Source organism: Pteronotus mesoamericanus, unplaced genomic scaffold (assembly GCF_021234165.1).
Source record: "Pteronotus mesoamericanus isolate MK-2021 breed Mesoamerican mustached bat unplaced genomic scaffold, CSHL_Meso_final scaffold_99, whole genome shotgun sequence".
NCBI lineage: Eukaryota > Metazoa > Chordata > Mammalia > Chiroptera > Mormoopidae > Pteronotus > Pteronotus mesoamericanus.
In genome coordinates this window covers 3142748-3161598 of record NW_026555330.1, presented here as the reverse complement: position 1 = coordinate 3161598, position 18851 = coordinate 3142748, and the positions used below count along the sequence as shown (strand labels likewise).

Below are 18851 nucleotides of genomic sequence, written 5' to 3'. Positions count from 1 at the left end.
TGGTATTTGCGACCTGTAATATGGAAACAGTGTCCTTGGGAAATCATATGCTAGTGCCAGTGTCCCCAGATAATCCAGGTCAGCCATGAACAACAGAACTTGCTGCAATGAAAGAGCTGTTTTCGATCTTGGCTATTCAAAACGGTAGCCAGCCCCTGGCTAGCTAGCTCAGTTGGTTAGTGTCGTCCTGATACACCAAGGCTGTGAGTTTGATCCCCAGTCAGGGCACATACAGGAATCAACCAATGAATGCATTAATAAGTGAACAACAAATCAATGTCTCTCTGTCTCTCTTAAGTCAATAAATAAAAAATGTTAAATATATTGTTTTTAAAAATCTGTAACAATAAAAATGGTAGACACTAACTGTGTATGGCTACTGAGAACTTGAAATGTGGCTAGTGCAACTGAAGAACTAAGTTTTAAATTTTATTTACTTTTAGTTAATTCAATTTTATATGTAAATCACTACATGTGGCTAGTACCTACTCAGTGAACAGTGCAGGCCTCGGAAAACAGAAATCTAGCTTGCCAACTTGGTTTAAAGCATGTGTGAAATGACGTGGACCCTAAACGCCATCACCGTGCAGAAAGCTTACTCTTCAGCACTCCCCGTGGGAGGGACAAATTAGTCTTGTAGATACCCTTTTGGTGAGGCCTGATATGGAAACTGATGGAGTTGCAGGAACATCTGTTCACATCTGATCAACATCCTTTGGGACTTGAGAAAGGGTTGCTTGTCTGGTCGCCAGTTCTCCAGGGCATATGGGTTGCTTTCTAGTTGGCCCAAAATCTCTGGGGGACTAAGGAAGGCTCAGGAAGGCAACACAAGTAATACCAGATCATTATCACCTACTCCAAGTCACCCAACTCAACAAAAGTTCCTTCCTACCTGGACCCTCCTCCTAGGCTATGAGGCATGGACAACTATGGCAGCCAAGAGTGAGGGATCTTTGCAAAATCTGACTTGAAGATCAGAAGTACAACTCTATGGTGAAGAGAACCAAAGACAGACGGAGGCTGTGGATTAGGCCCCAGGAGTGTTCGGCTGTGCCCCGCCTGTAAACCGTAGCCCAAGGATTCATTCTACCTCAGAATAAAGCAGAACCTTGGAAGGACCTGGCACAGCTACTGAGACAACAAGTACAACACGAAAGTTTCAGTTTCTTCAAAATGCCTAAAACTTCAAACTTTTTTTCCTCTTTAAACTATTCATTTTCTAGTCTTTGAAATGCCAATTCAAGTTTGGAAAATCATATTTTTAAAGAAAAATATACATACATTTTATTAACAGTCCCAAACATATCACTAGTATTGGTATGGATATAAGTGTGTATCTGTTCCTTGAATTATCTGTAAAAAAAAAAGAAAAGAAATACAATTAGCTGAATTGATCAAAATAGAGATATAGTTGATCCCCCATATTTGCAGTTTCCATGTCTGCAATTTACCTACTTGCTAAAATTTATTTATATTCCCCAAATCAGCACTCACAGCTCTTTCTCAGTCACTCGTGGACATGTGCAGCAGAACAATGAATATGTGAGCTGCCCAGTCCACATGTCCTGCCGAGTCTGATCAAGGCACCACGCTGCCTCCCATTTCAGCTCTCATACTATAAATAAGCGTTCTATTCCTGGTCTCTTTAGTGCCACTTTTGCACATATTTTTTTTTAGTTTTGTTTTTGGTTGGTGATTTCACTGTTAAAATGGCCCCCAGACACAGTGCTGAAATGCTCTCTAGTATCCCTAAGCACATGATGGCTGCGGCGTGCCTTACAAAGAAAATATGTCTGTTAGATAAGCTTCATTGAAGCATGAGTTATAGCGCTGCTGGCCGTGAGTTCAATGTTAATTAGGCAATGATATTGTATTAAATAACGTGTCTTTAAAAAAAAAAACAAGCAAGGTTGTCTATTGATATTTTGCCAAAAACACCGTGAGCAGAGGCTGGCAGGAGACTACCCCGGTATTTCTCTCGAGAGCAATGGTTCAGTATCAGCTAATTCTGTGTCCACAGTGACTTCATAGAACATCACTACCACAAATAAAGAGAATTGACTGTACTTCTTTTGCACAGCAAAAAAAAAAAAAAAAAAATCTATGAACAGAACAAATGGGAGAAGATATTCACCAATGACACATCTGATTAGGGGTTAAAACCCCACATTTATAAAGAACTCATACTACTCAACACCCAAAAAAAATCAAACAATCCAATTAAAAATCTATAGATAGCTTTGGTTAGTATAGAAATTTTAATAATGTTAATTCTTCCTGTCCATGAACATGGTAAATGCTTCTATTTATTTGTATCTTCTCCAATTTCTTGCTTCAGTGTCTTATAATTCTCCAAGTACAGGTCTTTTACCCCCTTACTTAAGTTTATTCCTAGGTATTTTTGATGTAATTGTAAATGGGGTTGTTTTCTTAAGTTTCCCTTTCTGATAGTTCATTGTTGGTATGTAGAAATGCAACCAATTTCTGAATATTAATTTTGTATCCTACTGCTTATTGAATTCATTGATCAGTTTTAGTAGTTTCTTTTGGTGGAATCTTTAGGGCTTTCTATGTACAGTGTCATGTCATCTGCAAATAATGACAGTTTTACCTCTTCCTTTCCAGTTTGGATGCCTTTTATCTCTTCTTCTTGTCACACTGCTGTGGTTAGGGCTTCCAGTACTATGTTGAAGAAAAGTGGTGAAAGTGGACATTCCTGTCTTGTTCCCAAGTCTTAAGGGAAAAGCTTTTAGTCTTTCCTTGTTGAATATGATGTTGGCTGCACGTTTGTCATATAATGGCCTTTATTATGTTAAGGTATGTTACCTCTATTCCCACTGAGAGGTTTTACTTTTTAATCATAAATTGGGGCTAGAGTTTGTCAAATGCTTTTTCTGCATCTATTGTTATGATCATATGATTTCTATCCTTCCTTTTGTTTATGTGCTGTATCATGTAAAGTGATTTGTGGATATTGTACCAACCTTTCATTCCAGGAATATATCTCACTTGATCATGGTGTATGAATTCTAGTTTCATAGCATTGTGGTCAGAGATGATGCCTGATATGATTTCAATCTTCTTAAATTTATTGAGACTTGTTTTGTGTCCTAACCCATAGTTGATCTATAAAATATTTCATGTGCATTTTAAAAGAATGTATATACTGCTACTTTGGGGTAAAATGCTCTGAAAATATCAATTAAATTCATCTCGTCCAGTGTATCATTTAAAACCATTGTTTTCTTGCTGATTTTGTGTCTGAAAGATCTGTCCATGGGTGTCAGTGGGATGTTAAACATCCCCTATGACTGCATTAGTGTCAATTTCTCCCGTTGTGTCCATCAAGGTTTGCTTTACGTATTAGGTGCTCCTAAGTTGTGTGCATAATTGTTTATGAGGGTTATACCTTCTTGTTGGATCGATCCCTTTATCATCATGTAATGTCCTTCTTTGTCTCTTATTATAGCCTTTCTTTTAAAGTCTATTTGGTCTAATATGAGTATTGCTACCCTAACTTCTTTCTATTTCCACTTGCATGAAATATCTTTTTTCATCCCTTTGCTTTTAGTCTGCATCTTTCATTTGAGGTGGGTCTTTTATAGAGAGCATATGTATATATGGGTCTTGTTTTCTTATCCATTCAGCTACCCTATGTCTTTTGATTGGAACACTTAATCCATTTACATTTAAAGTGATTATTGATAGATATGTGTATTTATGACCACTTTATTCTTTATAACTATGCTCTTTTTTTTTCTTTCTTTCTTTCTTTTTCTTAAAGAGACTCTTTAACATTTGTTGCAACACTAGTTTGGTGGTAACGAACTTAATAGCTTTTCCTTGTCTGGAAAGCTCTTTATTTCTCCTTCAATTTTAAGTGATAACCTTGCTGTGTAGCGTAGTCTTGGTTGTGGTCCCTTGCTTTTCATCACTTTGAATATTTTATTCCAATCCCTTCTGGCCTGAAATGTTTCTGTTGAGAGAAAAGCTGATAGTCTTATGGGACCTCCCTTTTATGTAACTAACCATTTTTCTCTTGCTGCTTTTAAGATTCCGTCTTTGTCTTTAACTTTTAGCTTTTTAATTATGATGTGTCTTGGTATAGGCTTCTTTTGGTTCATCTTATTTGGGACTCGCTGTGTTCCCTGGACATGTTTTTTTTTTTTCCTTGACCAGGTTAGAGAAGATTTCCATAGTCATTTCTTCAAACAGGCTCTCAATCCCTTGCTCTCTCTCTCCTCCTTCTGGTACCCCTAGGATGTGGATGTTGTTACACTTCATGTTGTCCCAGAGGTCCCTTAAACTATCCTCATTTTTTAATATCCTTTTTTTCTTTTTGCTGCCCTGATTGGGTGTTTTCTGCTACCTTGTCTTTCAAATTGCTGATTCAGTCATTTGTTTCTTCTAGCCTGCTGTTGACTCCTCCTAGTGTCTTCTTCATTTCAGATGTTGTATGCATCATTTCCGAATGTTTTTTAAAATGGTCTTTATGTCCTTTGTTATGTTTACTATCTCTTTAAGTTGTCAATGAGTTCACGCATAGTTCCTTGAGCATCCTTATAGCCACTGTTTTAAACTCTGTTTCTGGGAGCCTGGTTGCCTCCATTTCATTTAGTTCTTCCTCTGGGGATTTCTCCTGTTCTTTCATTTGGGGCATGTTTGCCTCCCCATTTTGGCTCCCCTCTGTATTTTTTTTCTGTGTATCAGGTAGACCTGCTATGCCTCCAAGTTCTGGTATGGTGGCCTTATGTCGTAGGTGTCCTGGAGGGTCCAGTGCCACAGACCCCCTGATCACCTGAGCTAGGCACTCCAGGAATGTTCCTTGTGTGGGTTATGGGAACCCTCCTGCTATAGCTGAGTCCTGACTGCTGTGGGCCTGTCCGTGGATGAGGTTGCCCCTCCGGCTAGCTACAAGGATTGACCCCAACAGCAGTGTGTGAGCTGCTGTGCAGAGGCTGACTCCATGAAGTGGAATTCACCCCAACAGCGTCTGGTGGCTGCCCAGATCTGCCTTTGGGTGTGCCACTTGCGGAGCTGACTGAATCCTAATCTGATGTTTTCTAAAGCTTGCTATTGGGTGTGTTGGCTCTGGGGCCACTTGGGAGGAATTCCAGTGTAGGTCAGTGTCAGGTACTGCCTGTGACTGGCCCTGGGCTACCTGTTTGGAGCTACAGGGCAATCCACAGTTTGCCTCTGCTGGGCCTATGTGTGCATGGAAGGGGCCAAGCTGGACACCAAAGCTGGTGTTCACCAGCACTGAACCTGGGGCAGACCAGCAAAAGGCCCAATGCTCTGTGAGATCCTCCTCCACCTGCTAGCTGCCTGTTAGGTTCAGTCACTGAAAGAGCCTCTGGCGGTATGTGAGTTGTGTAAGGTAGGCTCTCAGTGAGTCACTAGGCAGGGGTGAGTGGTGTTTGCCAGACCGATACAGATTCAAACTTGGCAGCAGTGCTGGGTGCGCTCAGCAACAGTCTCAGGGTATTCCTAGGTCAGTCACCGCCCACCAGGGTCTCATCCCACCAGAGAATCATCAATGGAGACTAGACGAGTTCACCAGGCCCAGATACACCCAGATTTGGCCATGTGAAGGGAGGGCTCTGCACAGGAATAGTGGCACCATTTGGGCGTGCGAGAGAAAAATGGCCCCCACCCTAGAGCCACACAACTCAGTCTCTGACTCCCTCTATTATTTGCCCTCAACATCCCTAAGTCTACACCACAGGCTCAGGCAGCAGACTCTTCCACAGAGAGTCGGGAGGGTATGGCTACGCATTTCCCCAGGTTGATGCCCTACGGAGGGGAGCGCTCAAACCAGCAAAGATGGCACCCGTGGGTGGTGCGGGACAGGAACTCGGCACAGGGCCCCTGGTGGCTGTCCCGTCAGCGCTCTCCCCAGAGCCACAAAATCCAGTCTATCCCAGCACTTCTCCAGTCCTCTCTGATCTGCCCTCCCTCTGCCAGAGTCCAAGGCGAGTGGGTGCAAACGAGATTTTGTGCACTCACCCTTTAAGAGAGTGCCTGGGTTTCTAGCAGACTTCTGTCTCTCCCTGGCAGACAGAATCCCTACTGATTTTCACAGCCAGATGTTATGTGGGCACCTCTTCCTAGCTCTGGTGCTCTGGGCTGCATAACCCAGTGTGGTACCCCTCAGTTGCGACTCCATATTCCTCGGGGGGACCTTTGCAGCCAAGATATCCCTCTGGATTCTCAGCTGCCGCACATGGGTGCAGGGCCAGTTCTTTTCACGTCTCCACCCTTCCTACCAGTCTCAGCATGGCTCCTTCTGTAAATCCTTGGCTGTAAGACTTCTGTTCAGCTAGTCTTTAGGTGGTTATTCAGGTTGATTGTTCTATAATCCCGTTCAGACCAAGGGGGTGGTAACTGTAACTTCCACCTACTCTGCCACCACCTTCTTCTCCCATACCCTTTCCTCTTATTGGGAACACAGGTGGGTAAGAACAGAGAGGCAGTCGCTATTAGTTCAACGGGAGAGGAGGCTGGCCAGGCACTGCTAGGTGCCTCCATATCCATTCTCCCCTCTTTTGTGACAGAACTCAAATTTTCAGGTGGGCACACGGACACTCAACTAAAAGATGAAATTCCCAGCCTTTCTTGCAGCTAGGTTTGACCACGTGACTACGCTTTGGGCAATAAGATGCAAGAAGGGCTCAGCGGTAGTTCCTGTCTCCCTAAAAGGGATAAGGCAGGCCCCTTCTCCCTCCTGAATCCTGTTGCCTGAGACAGATGGGGAGGCAGCAGGAGCTGGACTGCTCCTGGGTCTCTGACAACTTCATAAAATAACAGGACGCCCAGAGCTGCCTACCTCCGGATTTTGAACATGAAAGAAGAAATCTACCCTGTCAAGCCATGGATACATTTTTATTTTAAACAGCTGAACCTAATGTTAATTGATACGGTTCCTTTCAAAAACCTCTCTCCCTGGGAAGATGCCAGACGCTGTCATCACTTTGGAGCAGCAGAGATTCAGGGGAGATGACAGCAACAACCACAACGGAAGTTCTTAGCGCTCTGTTCTCCCTCTTTGCCCTGTCTGTCGCATCGGCAGTTAATCACTCCCTCTTCACTCGGCCTCTGAGACACCGCAGTCTTGGAGCGTCCTTCCCACCTCTCTTACAGTCCTTTCCCGTCTCCTTTGCTGGGTCCTCTTCCTCTTAACAGCCTTAACTGCCAGACACCCCCAGTCCCAGAACTCCGCTCTCTGACATCAACTCTAAACGATCTCTTCCAGTCCAGAGCTTTAAATGCCCAGTCTACTCTATGCCCAAATTCATATCTCCAGCTTTCTCTAGTCACTAGAGACCTAGACTCATATCGAAAGGCCTTACGTGATGTCTCCATTTGAAATCTAACAGGCATCTCAAACATCATGTCCCTGGTGGAAGTTTTCATTTCCTCCACACACCCACCGCTCCCGTTTTCTAGTACCAACAAATGGTGACACGATTCATCTGGTTGCTCAGGCCAGACACCTAGTAGTCATTTAATTACTGCTTATAAGGCACCCTTCTCCCCACAACCCCCGCCCCAAATCAGGAAGTTCTCTCAGCTCTCTTTTCAGAATGGATCCCACCTGAACCACTTCCCCCAACCTCCACCACTGCCATCCTTGTCCAAGATCAAGAGTTTCCAAATTACGTGCATACACTCAAGGGAGTATCTAAGATGGCTCATCAGGTGCAAAAAAAAAAAAAAAAAAAAAAAAGAGTAGAACCTCTATATTTACTATTTATACCATTCTTTAACGGTATTTGGATTTTGCATATATTTTAAAATGGTACAAGTCATATTCGTTCGGTAGTGCACTATGGTAGAAGCACCTGCCATATCCCACTACCCAATCTCTCCTTTTCCTTTGGCAAGAGAATCCCTGTGTTTTCCCTGGGCACATGACCAGACAGCTAACAATGGCATTCCCCAGGTCCCCAGACTCCCTCAGCTGGGTGTGGCCAGGAACTCAGCGAGGCCAAGGAGCCGTGACTGGAAGTGCCACATACCACATGGGGTTGATCTTTAAATGGAATGTGCACTGTCCCTTTTGTCCTCCCCTCCCGCTTGCTATGAAGCAAGTAGAGAGGGGAGCCCTTGTCTGCTCAACCCTAGAGAGCACGATATTTAAGTCATAAATATTTCAGTCTATATTTCCAAAAGATAGGGAGTGTTTGTAACACATAACCATGCCATTATTATATCTATCATATCTAAAAAAAATTAATTGTTTAATATACTCAAATATTTAGTCAGTGTTTAAATTTCTCCTATTTTCTTCCATTTGAATCAAGATCAAATAAGGTCTATATATTGCAATGAATGAGCGGTTCGTAAATCTCTTTAATCTTTAACTTTCCCTATCACCTCTCTTGTCCTCCCCTTATAATTTATTGATGACGAAACTTATCCCTGGTTCTGCACAAATCCCTACAATTTGTACTATTGTTCAACATGGTATGGTTTATGCTAGCTGATTCCTGTAAATCAGTCCAAATTCTTCTTCATTTGATTTATTTTGAGGCATAAAGAATCAGGATGGTATCATGGGGAAAAAAACCTCCAGAATTCGAAGACCTACATTTTAATTCTATCTCCATTACTTAAGTGAGTTTGGTGAGGTCACCCCACCTGTTGAACCTGTCTCCCCACCTTAAAAATTAAATAACAACTGCTGTCCAGCCGGTGTAGTCTGGAATGGTGGTGGTAATGAGCAAATGAGACAGTATTTGCAAGAGTTTGCAAAAGAGTCGCCAGCTAGTCAATGTGAGTTACTCTGTTTCACTGATAAAGCATTAGCAAGTCTGCATCAACAATTAACACTGGAGCCCTGACGGGTGTGGCTCAGTGGGTTGGGTGTCTTCCTGCAAACTGAAAGGTTGCCAGTTTGATTCCTGGTCAGGGCACATGTCCGGGACCTGTGAGAGGCAACTGATGGATGTTTTTCTCACACATCAATGTTTCTCTCCCTCTTTCTCCCTCCCTCCCCCCTCTCTAAAAATAAATTAAAAGAAAATCTTTAAAAAATTGAACACTTGAACAAGTAAAACCCAGTATTTACATGTTACACCTTTATGGATTCGTATGTGTTATGATGCATACAATTCCACAGAAAAGTATTCAAAATCATCATGGAGGGAAAAAAGAGACCTTGGAATTTAATTGCTGAAAAGAACCACTTAGATCATTAAGTTCAGGTCCAGATTTGCAAAAGAGAAAACATTTGGTTACTGAATACCAGAGGACCCTGGATATATATAGATATATATATATATCTATAGATAGATATATCTATAGATAGATATAGATAGATATATATATATATATCTTGTATGTCAACATATTCTCCAGGATTTAAAGGACCTAAGAACTATCTAGCAATGTCTCTCGAACTTTCAAAATCTACAATGTAACGTGAACAATCAATTTGGGGGGAAATTTAAAAAGATGAATCACAATTATTTAATAACAAAAAAGGGTTTGTTCTCAAATTCATAACTTCTCATTTTGTATCAGTGAGAGGAATATTATGGTGACGTTCTTTTCTTCAAGGTATCTACAAGGAAGAGCGTTTTACATAAGCATTCAATTCTTTTTTTTAATTGTATTTTATTGATTATGTTATTAACAGTTGTCCTGATTTTTCTCCATTTGCCGCCCTCCATGCTACACCCCCCACCCCCTCAGGCCACCCCCTCACCGTTGCTCATGTACATGGGTCGTGCATGTAAGTTCCTTGGCTACTCCGTTTCCTATACTGAACTTTACATCCCCATGGCTATTCTGTAACTACTATGTGTACTTCTTAACGCCCTCACCTCTTCACTCATTCTCCCCGCTCCTCACCGCCAATGTGGCAACCTTCCGGTAACTAACTTCTTTCCTCTCGCTTTTCAGTCTCTCTTTATCCTTAACCTTTAGCCTTTTAATAATGATATGTTTTGGAGTGGGCCACTTTGCGTTCATTATAATTGGGACTCTGTGCATTAGCACTCAATTCTAAGGGCAAATGTTAAATGAAACCCATGCAAGGCCAGGATGCTTGAAAGTCTCTTAAAATATTCCATGTAATTCTAGAGGATCTTATGCAGAAATTATTTCCAAGTATTTTTCCTCCTGGAACACTGGGAGCTTTTCAAAATTTCCCCCTGCTTGCTCATTCTGTACACGGCGGGCCTCTTTGTCCTTGTTGGTCCTGTGCACTGCACACTAGTTTTGTCCTTTTGTCACGCCCACTATAAAGCAGCTATCTGCTAGCACATAAACTGTATTCCCATGCACCATGACTTGGGTAGGATGCCATATCCAAGGGGTGGAATTAATAAAGGAACGTTTCCTCTAAGCATTCCTTTGCTTGCTTTGAAATGCTTTCCATTCCAAGCATAACAACTGTCATTAGCTTTGCAGCTGGTTTTTAAATCTTCTTGGCAATTGTGTGACTTGCGCAAATAGTGCCACTTTGAGTGACACCTCTATGGGTTTAGTCATTTCTCTGTCTTCAGGGACCAAATCCATCAGTTACAAATTGGTACTCGTTTTGTACTTTTTCTGCAAATATTTGTTTTTACCCGAGGAGTCGCACTGCTTTGTCTGAAAATAAAACCATAACTTGAATGGCTTTATGTTGCTATTTGAAGTTTCAAAAGGTGTGATACATTGGCTCATTCATCAAATAAAATTCAAGTTTTTTATATTCATTATATTTACTAATAGTCCTTTTATATTTCAGTTGCTTGGTCAGGAAAAAAAATCATTCACAGAATTACCCTGTCCCACCCCAAAGAAACTCATATTATCTGTTCTCTGGGAATCCTGCTTGCTATATACAATTACGACATTCTGAATTATAATTAATACTATAATTCATCTCACCTTTTATGTTTTAATGGACCACTTTCAAATCACTGATCCTTTTGTTTGTAAACTGAAGATACAGCATAAAAAATACATCATAAAAATTGCCAATTACAAATGTACGTAAGACTTAAACAATATAAAAAGACCACAGGCGAGACAGCTTGTCATGAGATCAGCTGAGTGTTAGCCTAGACCAGTGATCTTCAACCTTTTTTACCCCATGGCATACATAAACTACAATTACTAAAATTCTACGGCACATCAAAAAAAATTTTTTTTCCAGTCTAACAAGAAAATAAGCAAAATTTGTATTCATTCACACTGGATGGCTATTGTGTTGGCTGTTACCATGTTTTTATTTGACAACCTAACGGAAAAAGGTCCGTGCCCCTGACTAAATATTCAGGTATTGCAAGCTTTAAAAATTCTTGTGGCACACCAGTTGAAAATCACTGGCTGAGAGAAGTGTATCAAATACATAATCTTGTAGCACATGTACGAACATAATTGTCCTTAAGAATGTCATGAAGCAGTATTGTACGTAGGCAAGAGCAGGGGTCCTGGAGCCAGATGGCCTGATTCCAAACCCAGGCTCCTCTGCTTACTAGCTGTTGACTTTGGGCAGGCAACTCAAACTCCCTGTGTCTTGGTTTCTTCCCATAAAATAGGAATAATTACTAGTATTCATCTCACTGGGTTGTGTGAAAATTAACACATGTATTAGAGTGGGTAGGACCCAGGAAGTGCTAACCATGTTAGCTTTTTATCTCTAACAGGCTGTCTATGAAAATTATAACTTATTTTACATTTCAAACTTGTGCAATGTAGCCACTACACCTGTGGTCTGAAACCCAAATCCACCACTGGTTCACGAACCCCCCTGGCACAGAGGCTCTCCCACAGAACAGTTATCGATTTACTCACCCGTTGGAACACAGGTTGACAAAACGACCGATGATGACTTGTTAGACTCAGGATTTGCCACAAAACAACGGACATTCTGTGAGAGGTCACCAATCTTGTCAAAATACAACACAGGTTCTGCACTCCTTTCACACTGTGGGAAGTCGCAATGCCACGAGTAGTTTAACAGATCTCGATGCCTGTTGTAGTTGCTCGGAACCTCGCACTCGGCTTTAATACTTCCGTTAGTCAGCATGCACCCTAATATCGGATGTGGGAGGGCATCTGGGGGAAAGAAGTCATATTTAATACAAAAGAGGACTATTTAGATTCATCATCTTTAAATTTAGGAAGAGCTCCCCACTTTCTTGTGAACTTGAAGAGCTGAGCAGGCCACTTCCTTGGGTGGCGACAGGAGAGAATTCTCTCTTCCTCTGAGTCTGACCTACCTGTTCAAATTCAGAACACACACAGGCCCCACATCCCTCGTCCTCAATTCCGAAAGCCCGAAGATCTTAGACAAAGTGGTGGCAAAGTTATTGAGCTGCCAGTCCTTGCCTGAATTGCCATGAGGATTTATCGTTTTTATTTTTCTCACTTACTTCAAATATTGATTATCGTATTTGACTAAAAATCAGCACATACTTGAGGATAGGGTGCTCCCCATAGCTAAGTGGGGTGCTTCTTTACAGAGAGGAAATAGTTTCTATCACCTTTCTAAAATTGAAAAGACGTTTAATCCCAAAAGCTATCTGACTCAAAGGGTTTTTGCCAAAACTCCTGTGGGCTGGCCCTGCCGACAGAGAAAGCGAGGCGTGGCACCTCTCGGTCAGACACCTGCTGGCCCAGGGGCCTCGCTCCCAGGATTCCTCTAGGAAGCGCCTCCTGCCGGCTGGGGCAGCCCAGATCTGCACACAGCAGGTGAAGACACACGGCACGTTGTACCATCGTTGCCGTCTAAAATCTTACTGCTAATTTGTCCCACTAGTTGTGTATTTAATTCATATGCCTTCTTGCATCTCTCCTTTTCCCCCCAAAGCTAATCATATGAGATTTGAGAAAATATGTAAATATGCAAACCAAAAGTCATGGGAGCATTTGGATAATAAAATTCCAATGCATTATAAATACCTCCTACAAAGCAAATTACAGTAGAGCTCATCAAGGTGATGGACTAATACGTTGTCATTTCAAATCATATTTTCAAATGCAAAGGAACACTTACTTAAGCTCCAAATAATAATCTAAAACTCGAAGTGTTCACCTCATCCTTCCTCTCGTCTTCTCCTCCTAAGTTCTTTCTCGCTCAGACACCCAGCCTACCTTGCTAGAGACCCAAATCACACACGCCTTCCATTTCTGCTTGAGGCTTCCTCAGCCTTTAGGTTTAATCTAGCTCCCATAACTTGTTATGCTGCCATAAAATCTTTCAAAGAAATTTTAATCTCTTTTAAGCACTGGAAACCTTTCTCGAAATTCAACCTTAGGCAGCTGATCATTATCCTTCCAAAGGATAAGGAGTTGCTCTAGTTGTCTTGGAAGCAGAGAGAGCCCGCAGCCCTTGTCCCCCAGCCTCCTCAGGTCCAGCCTGCGCACCACACCCCCTCCCAGCTCCCGAAGCCCCTCCAGCTCAGAAACGGGCATGGCTGCCTTAGGTGCCACACTCGCTTCCGCCTGCCTCTGCCCCGAGGCCGGGCAGCGCTCAGGAGCAGCCCGCTTCCTGAGCTTCCAGCTTCCTTATGTAGATGCATTTCTCAAACATCAGCGGGCGTAAGAATCACCTGAGGTGTGTGCTAAAAACCCAGATCCCTGGGCCCCACCATCCCTGGGGGTCCGGGCGTGGGCTCTGTTACAGATTTGGGTTTGCTGACCTGCTGGGCCATGTCTAGTCTTTCATCACTTTCTAAACTGAACAGAGGTGCCTCGGCGCCCTTCAGGCTGTGCGTCTTTGGAGGGCAAAGACAAGATCAGGCTCACCTCTTAACCGCAGCACTTGACATAATGCAAGTCACAGAGCTGGCTCCTAAATAAGGAGGATGATGTGGCACAGTTGGAGGGATGGATGGATAGAGAAATAAAGTCAGAGAGATAGTGTTCAAATTACTCCCTCCACTCTATACAATGTCAATTCAATAGCTCGCTCCCCTAAAGCAATGCTGTGGTGGCCATGCACATGGACCGGCTGCCGTGGGTTCACGTCCCACTCTGCTACTAAGAGCCACTTGACCTTGGGGGAGTTACTTAAGCCCTGTGCCTAGGTTTCCTATCCTGCACATAAGGAAACAAATGATATCTACCCTACGCAACTGTGATGAGGATGAAATGAGTTGATAATCATAATAATGGAGCTCAAGGTCAGCAAGCCAAAGCTCCTCATGGGGGCACGGGGTACAATGAGAAGAGTCAGGGACCAGGCGTTGGGAGGTGTGAGTGTGAGCCCTGGCTTGCTGTGTGACCTTGGACGACATCTCCTGTAGGAGCCATGAGACGTTATAGAAGCCATCCAGCCCAGGTTCCTGTTCTCCAAATGGACAAAGCCAGAGCTAAGTCTGTTTCATTTTCATCTGTAGAAGGAAATATAATATTTTATAAGGTCATTGTAAAGGCCAAGTGGGCTATGAAAGTGCTGTGAGGGGAGACACGTGGAAGCGCTAGTAGTAGTATCTTCTCTGTTGTTAGAGCCCACTTAGCTCTACAGAAGCTCTTCCTGCGCGAGTTTCCTTACACCGCCATCGTCACATACCACGCCTGGAAGAGCCGAGCCTACCTGCTCACCGAAAAGTATGCAAACCTTCCTGCAACATCTGGATCAGAACTTCACCTCCAATCTTCCTGCCTATAGCCTTTCATATTCTCTCACTACGATGGGACTTACCACAGCTATAACTAACAAAGGGATAGCTGCACCTTAAGCAGCATTAAACAGGCAAAAAATGTGCCCACTTCATCCCCTAAGATAACTTAGTCACATTATAATGAGTTAATTCAGATCTCTGCTCTGTAAGAAACGAGAATTTCCTTTATTTATATATTTATATATATAAATATATATATATGCGATGGCATTTGTATATTTCCATTAACTTTAATAAAAAGTTATACACCAGTCTGGACCACTTAAGGATAGATCAGTTAACTCTACTTCTATGAACATTACTAATGCAATAAAGGTTGTAAGGGGACGTGAAAGAACTAATAAACGTTATTAGTGGAAATTTTAAGGGGACTTTGAGGGAAAAGGGAAAGCTGGACAGCAACGTATACATACATAGAAAAGATGCTGGGAAATCCCCACTTCTAAAATACCCCTTCTGAAAGTCTTCCATTAGGGCCTGACTCCAGAAGAATGATGTCAGGTCACTTTAACACACCCTCAAAAAAGTGTGACTTCCTCATTTCTAAGAAAGAGTATAACCAATCATTCTGCCATGTAAGTATTAAACTTTAAGTCATCTTACATCTTTCAACTTTGCCTTGGCGATACCCCTGCCTACTTGAATAATCACAGTAGCCTCTAACCTGGTCTCTTCTTAATCCATCATAAATACCTACCATCTGATTAATCTTCAAAAACATATTTCCAAAAATATATTTCATGAACTCACACCTCTGCTTCAGTATTGAATACAGTGGCTCCTCACGGCCGCAGGCTAAAAGCCATATTCTCAAACCAGATCATTACAGGAGAGGACAGCAAGGTCTAAGAAATCAGGAAATTAAAAATAACTTCTATTTAAACATTACAATCACTGAGAATTACAACAACAGAAACATCAGAAACAGTGAAAATGAACCAGGCACTAAAATGATCCAGAAAAACTGGAGTGATGTTCACTGAGGCATTATGTCCAACAGCCAAGACAAGGAAACAAACTAAGTGTCCATCAGCAGACGAATGGGTAAAAAAGCTGTGGTACACACATACAATGGAATGTTATTCAGCCATAAAAAATAAAGAAATCCTGGGTGCTTGAAATATTGGTAAAGTGTATGACTGTCTATCCTCTATGCTGCACACCTGAAACTAATACAAAATAATATTGAATTTAAACTGTAACTGGAAAATAAAATGTAAAAAAAAAAAAATAAAGAAAAATAAAAACAGAAAATCCGACCATTTGCGACAACATGGTCCACAAGGGTGGGCCATGATCAAATTACATTAAGGGAAATAAGTCAGAAAGAGAAAGACAAGTGCTGTCCTGTACGATTTCACTGATGCATAGAATCTAAAAAAAGAAAGAACCACCAAACTCCGAGAAAGAAACGATCAGAGGCGGAGGGGAGGGTGAGGAGGAACTGGAGGGAGGTCCAAAGGCACACACGTCCAGTGTAAGACAACAGGCGCTAGGAACGCGATGTCCAGCATGGGGGCGACACCTAACGCTGCTGAAGGACGCACAGGAAAGCCATCAAGAGTTCTCAACTCAAGAATAAACTTTTCTCTCTTTTTTCTTTTCTTCTTTCTTTTCTCCTTATTGCGGCTCTGTGAGGAGACAGGGGTTAGCTGAACCTGTCGCGGTCGTTTCCCGGCACCTGCGCCTCAGACCCCCGTGCCGGGGCCTGACACCCACGCGGCGATGCGTGCACGTTAGTTCTCAGTAGAGCTGCACCAACCAACCCGGGGGTGGGTTCACGCGCCTGCAGATGACCGCAACGAGGGAGGAACTGCAGGGACGAGGGAGGGAGAACAACCTGGAAGCACCGATGAGAAGCACGGGGGAACCTGTAGTGTATCCCCAGTTCCGGTTTAAAGGGACATCGGAAAGCCACTCTCAGGGGGCTGCAGGGAGAAACAGAAACTCTCATGTACAGAGCGCCGTCACCTATCAGGGGAGCTCAGAGTTCTGAGGTCGCTGCTGCCACAGCATCCTTTTCAAGAACATGGTGCCGGTCTCCTCACCTCAGTCACGTCCTCCCTCGCCCAGAGGATGACGAGGGAAAAGTGGCTCTGTGTACCCGAAAGAGAGGAAAACGCTGCCTCCATGGGATAACACATTGCTTTATTTCTCATAAGCTATTAATTTGTATAAGTCTCTTTAAAAAAATGGAAATTTGCCATTTTAAACAAACCAAGTTATGTAATACTCACCAAAGACTGTAACATAAAATTTCATGATATTTGTAGAGTGTTGCATTTCAACTTCATATTCACCTTCATCCAATGATGTTAAATTCAAGATGTGGAGGTCACCTGATTGAGTGTTTAAAGAAACCCTACCTTTAAAAGGTGGGTAAGATTTGACATCACTTCCTGACTCCCATTCTATGACTTTATTCCTTTCTTTCTTCCATATAATCTCTGTAATGGGTTGAGTGTTCAATGGAGACAAAATGATACTCTTGTTCACAATTCCAGATAAGTTCTTACAGCTGTTGAAATCTAGGAGAACAACAAAATAATTGGTTAGAAAAAAAACAATATTACTTTGTTGAAAATAGAAAACAATCTTCCAAGATGCTCCTTGGGGGAAAGAGTTAAATTGAGTGGTAAAAATTATCCAACAGCTACTTTGTGTGCTAAGCTGATAAACTGCTGACAAAAAGTACATGAAGCGAAAGATGCTTGACCATGTAGAATTTACTCTTTAATTGAGGCCCACATAAACCTAGGAGGTGGAACCATCATTTATGGGGCACCAATTGCATGCCAGGCACTGTGGGCAATGCTGGGAATATGGCAGCAAGAAAGACAGGTCTCGTTCCAGGCCCTCAAAGAGCCTCGCCTTGTGGAGAAGACACTGGGAAGGCAAGGACAGCCACCACCTAGATAACGACCTTCCCCAGGAAGTCATGCTGAAAGCGACACAGGATGACAAATCACTGAAGGATGAGAGGAGTTAGCCAGCTGAGGGCTGGATACGCAGGGGAGGAATGGAGATACAGAGAGAGGCAGCAGCACTGCAAAGGCATGGCCAGATCAAGGAGTTTGGTCTGCTGGAGTAAATAAAAGCAATTCCAACGCTGAAATGAGGAGACCATTGGGATGAGGCGTAGGGAAGGAGGCTGCAGAGGCAAGCACTGGCAGGTCAGAGCTGGTATGTGAGCAGGAGGCTGGAGGTGTCGGTAAGATATGCTAAGGGTTTGGAACTTATCCTGATGGCTAGGTACAGCCACAGAGAGGTTCTAAACCAAAGATAAACATTATGTAATTTTAGTTTCTGCAGGAGGACTGTCTGTAGAGTGAACAGTGGTTGACAGGCGCAAGCACAGAGGTAGGAAGAGCAAAACAGAGGCAGTGCAATAGCAAGGAGAGAGTGGCAGATGGGGCAGACTGCGCTCAGGATACATAAGTGGACAGACTCAACATCCACATGGCAAGAATCACAGGAGTCAGTGACTGGATGTGGGGGACAAGGGAGAGGGAGGAGTTAATAGTGACTGTCAGTCAAGCCTCTTTCGCGGTGGACAGGGGAGCTACTGAGGTCAAAAATAATGACAGGGTGCAATGAAGATTAAGGACTCAGGGACTAGAGTGGCAAGCTAGAACTGATCCGAACTTTCTATCACAAGCCATGATTAGCATCTATGATAGAATCCAGTCAGGTCAAACTAGGGGGAGTACTGTCAACAAAGACGGACGAAGGGAGGATCCAAGATGGTGGCATAGTAAATGGAAGCTACACTAAACTCCTCCAGGAACAACTGGAAATACAACCAAATTATACAAAAATCATCCTGTGTAACTGACTGAGGACTAGTTGGAGAAGCCTTATAATCAAGGACTAAGAGAAGAAACCACGCCACCACACTGAGACAGGTAGGAAGTGTAGAGGCATGAGATGGTTGGCTGGGCTCACATGGGCAGCAGCTGAAATTCTAGAGGGATATTTCAGAGGCCAGGGGAGTTCCAAACCAGGTTCCCAAGCCTACAGCATCAGAACCAGAAAAAAAGCCAATGTAATATCCCAGTGTGAAAAGCAGCAAGATTTCTGTCTGCCAGGGAGAGACAACTAGAGACACAGACACCGTCTTAAAACACCAACACACAAGATTTCATTTGCAGCCACTAACCCTGGGCTCTAGCAGAGGGAGGGCAGAGTGGACTAGAGCCATATGAGGAGAGTCTGGGCTTGGTGTCT

The 18851-nt window shown here is 43.0% G+C and overlaps 1 protein-coding gene across 2 annotated transcripts in view; it reads right to left on the bottom strand.

The window, feature by feature from the left end:
• CD58 (CD58 molecule) overlaps positions 1–18851 on the bottom strand; it is a 54311-nt gene that overhangs the window by 4929 nt on the left and 30531 nt on the right. For both annotated transcript variants that reach the window (XM_054565028.1, XM_054565029.1), the window contains exons 2-4: positions 16862–17152; positions 11791–12054; positions 1282–1353 (exon numbers count right to left, since the gene is read on the bottom strand). In XM_054565028.1, the coding sequence (XP_054421003.1) occupies positions 1282–1353; positions 11791–12054; positions 16862–17152 (627 nt within the window). The remainder of the gene's footprint in view (positions 1–1281; positions 1354–11790; positions 12055–16861; positions 17153–18851) is intronic.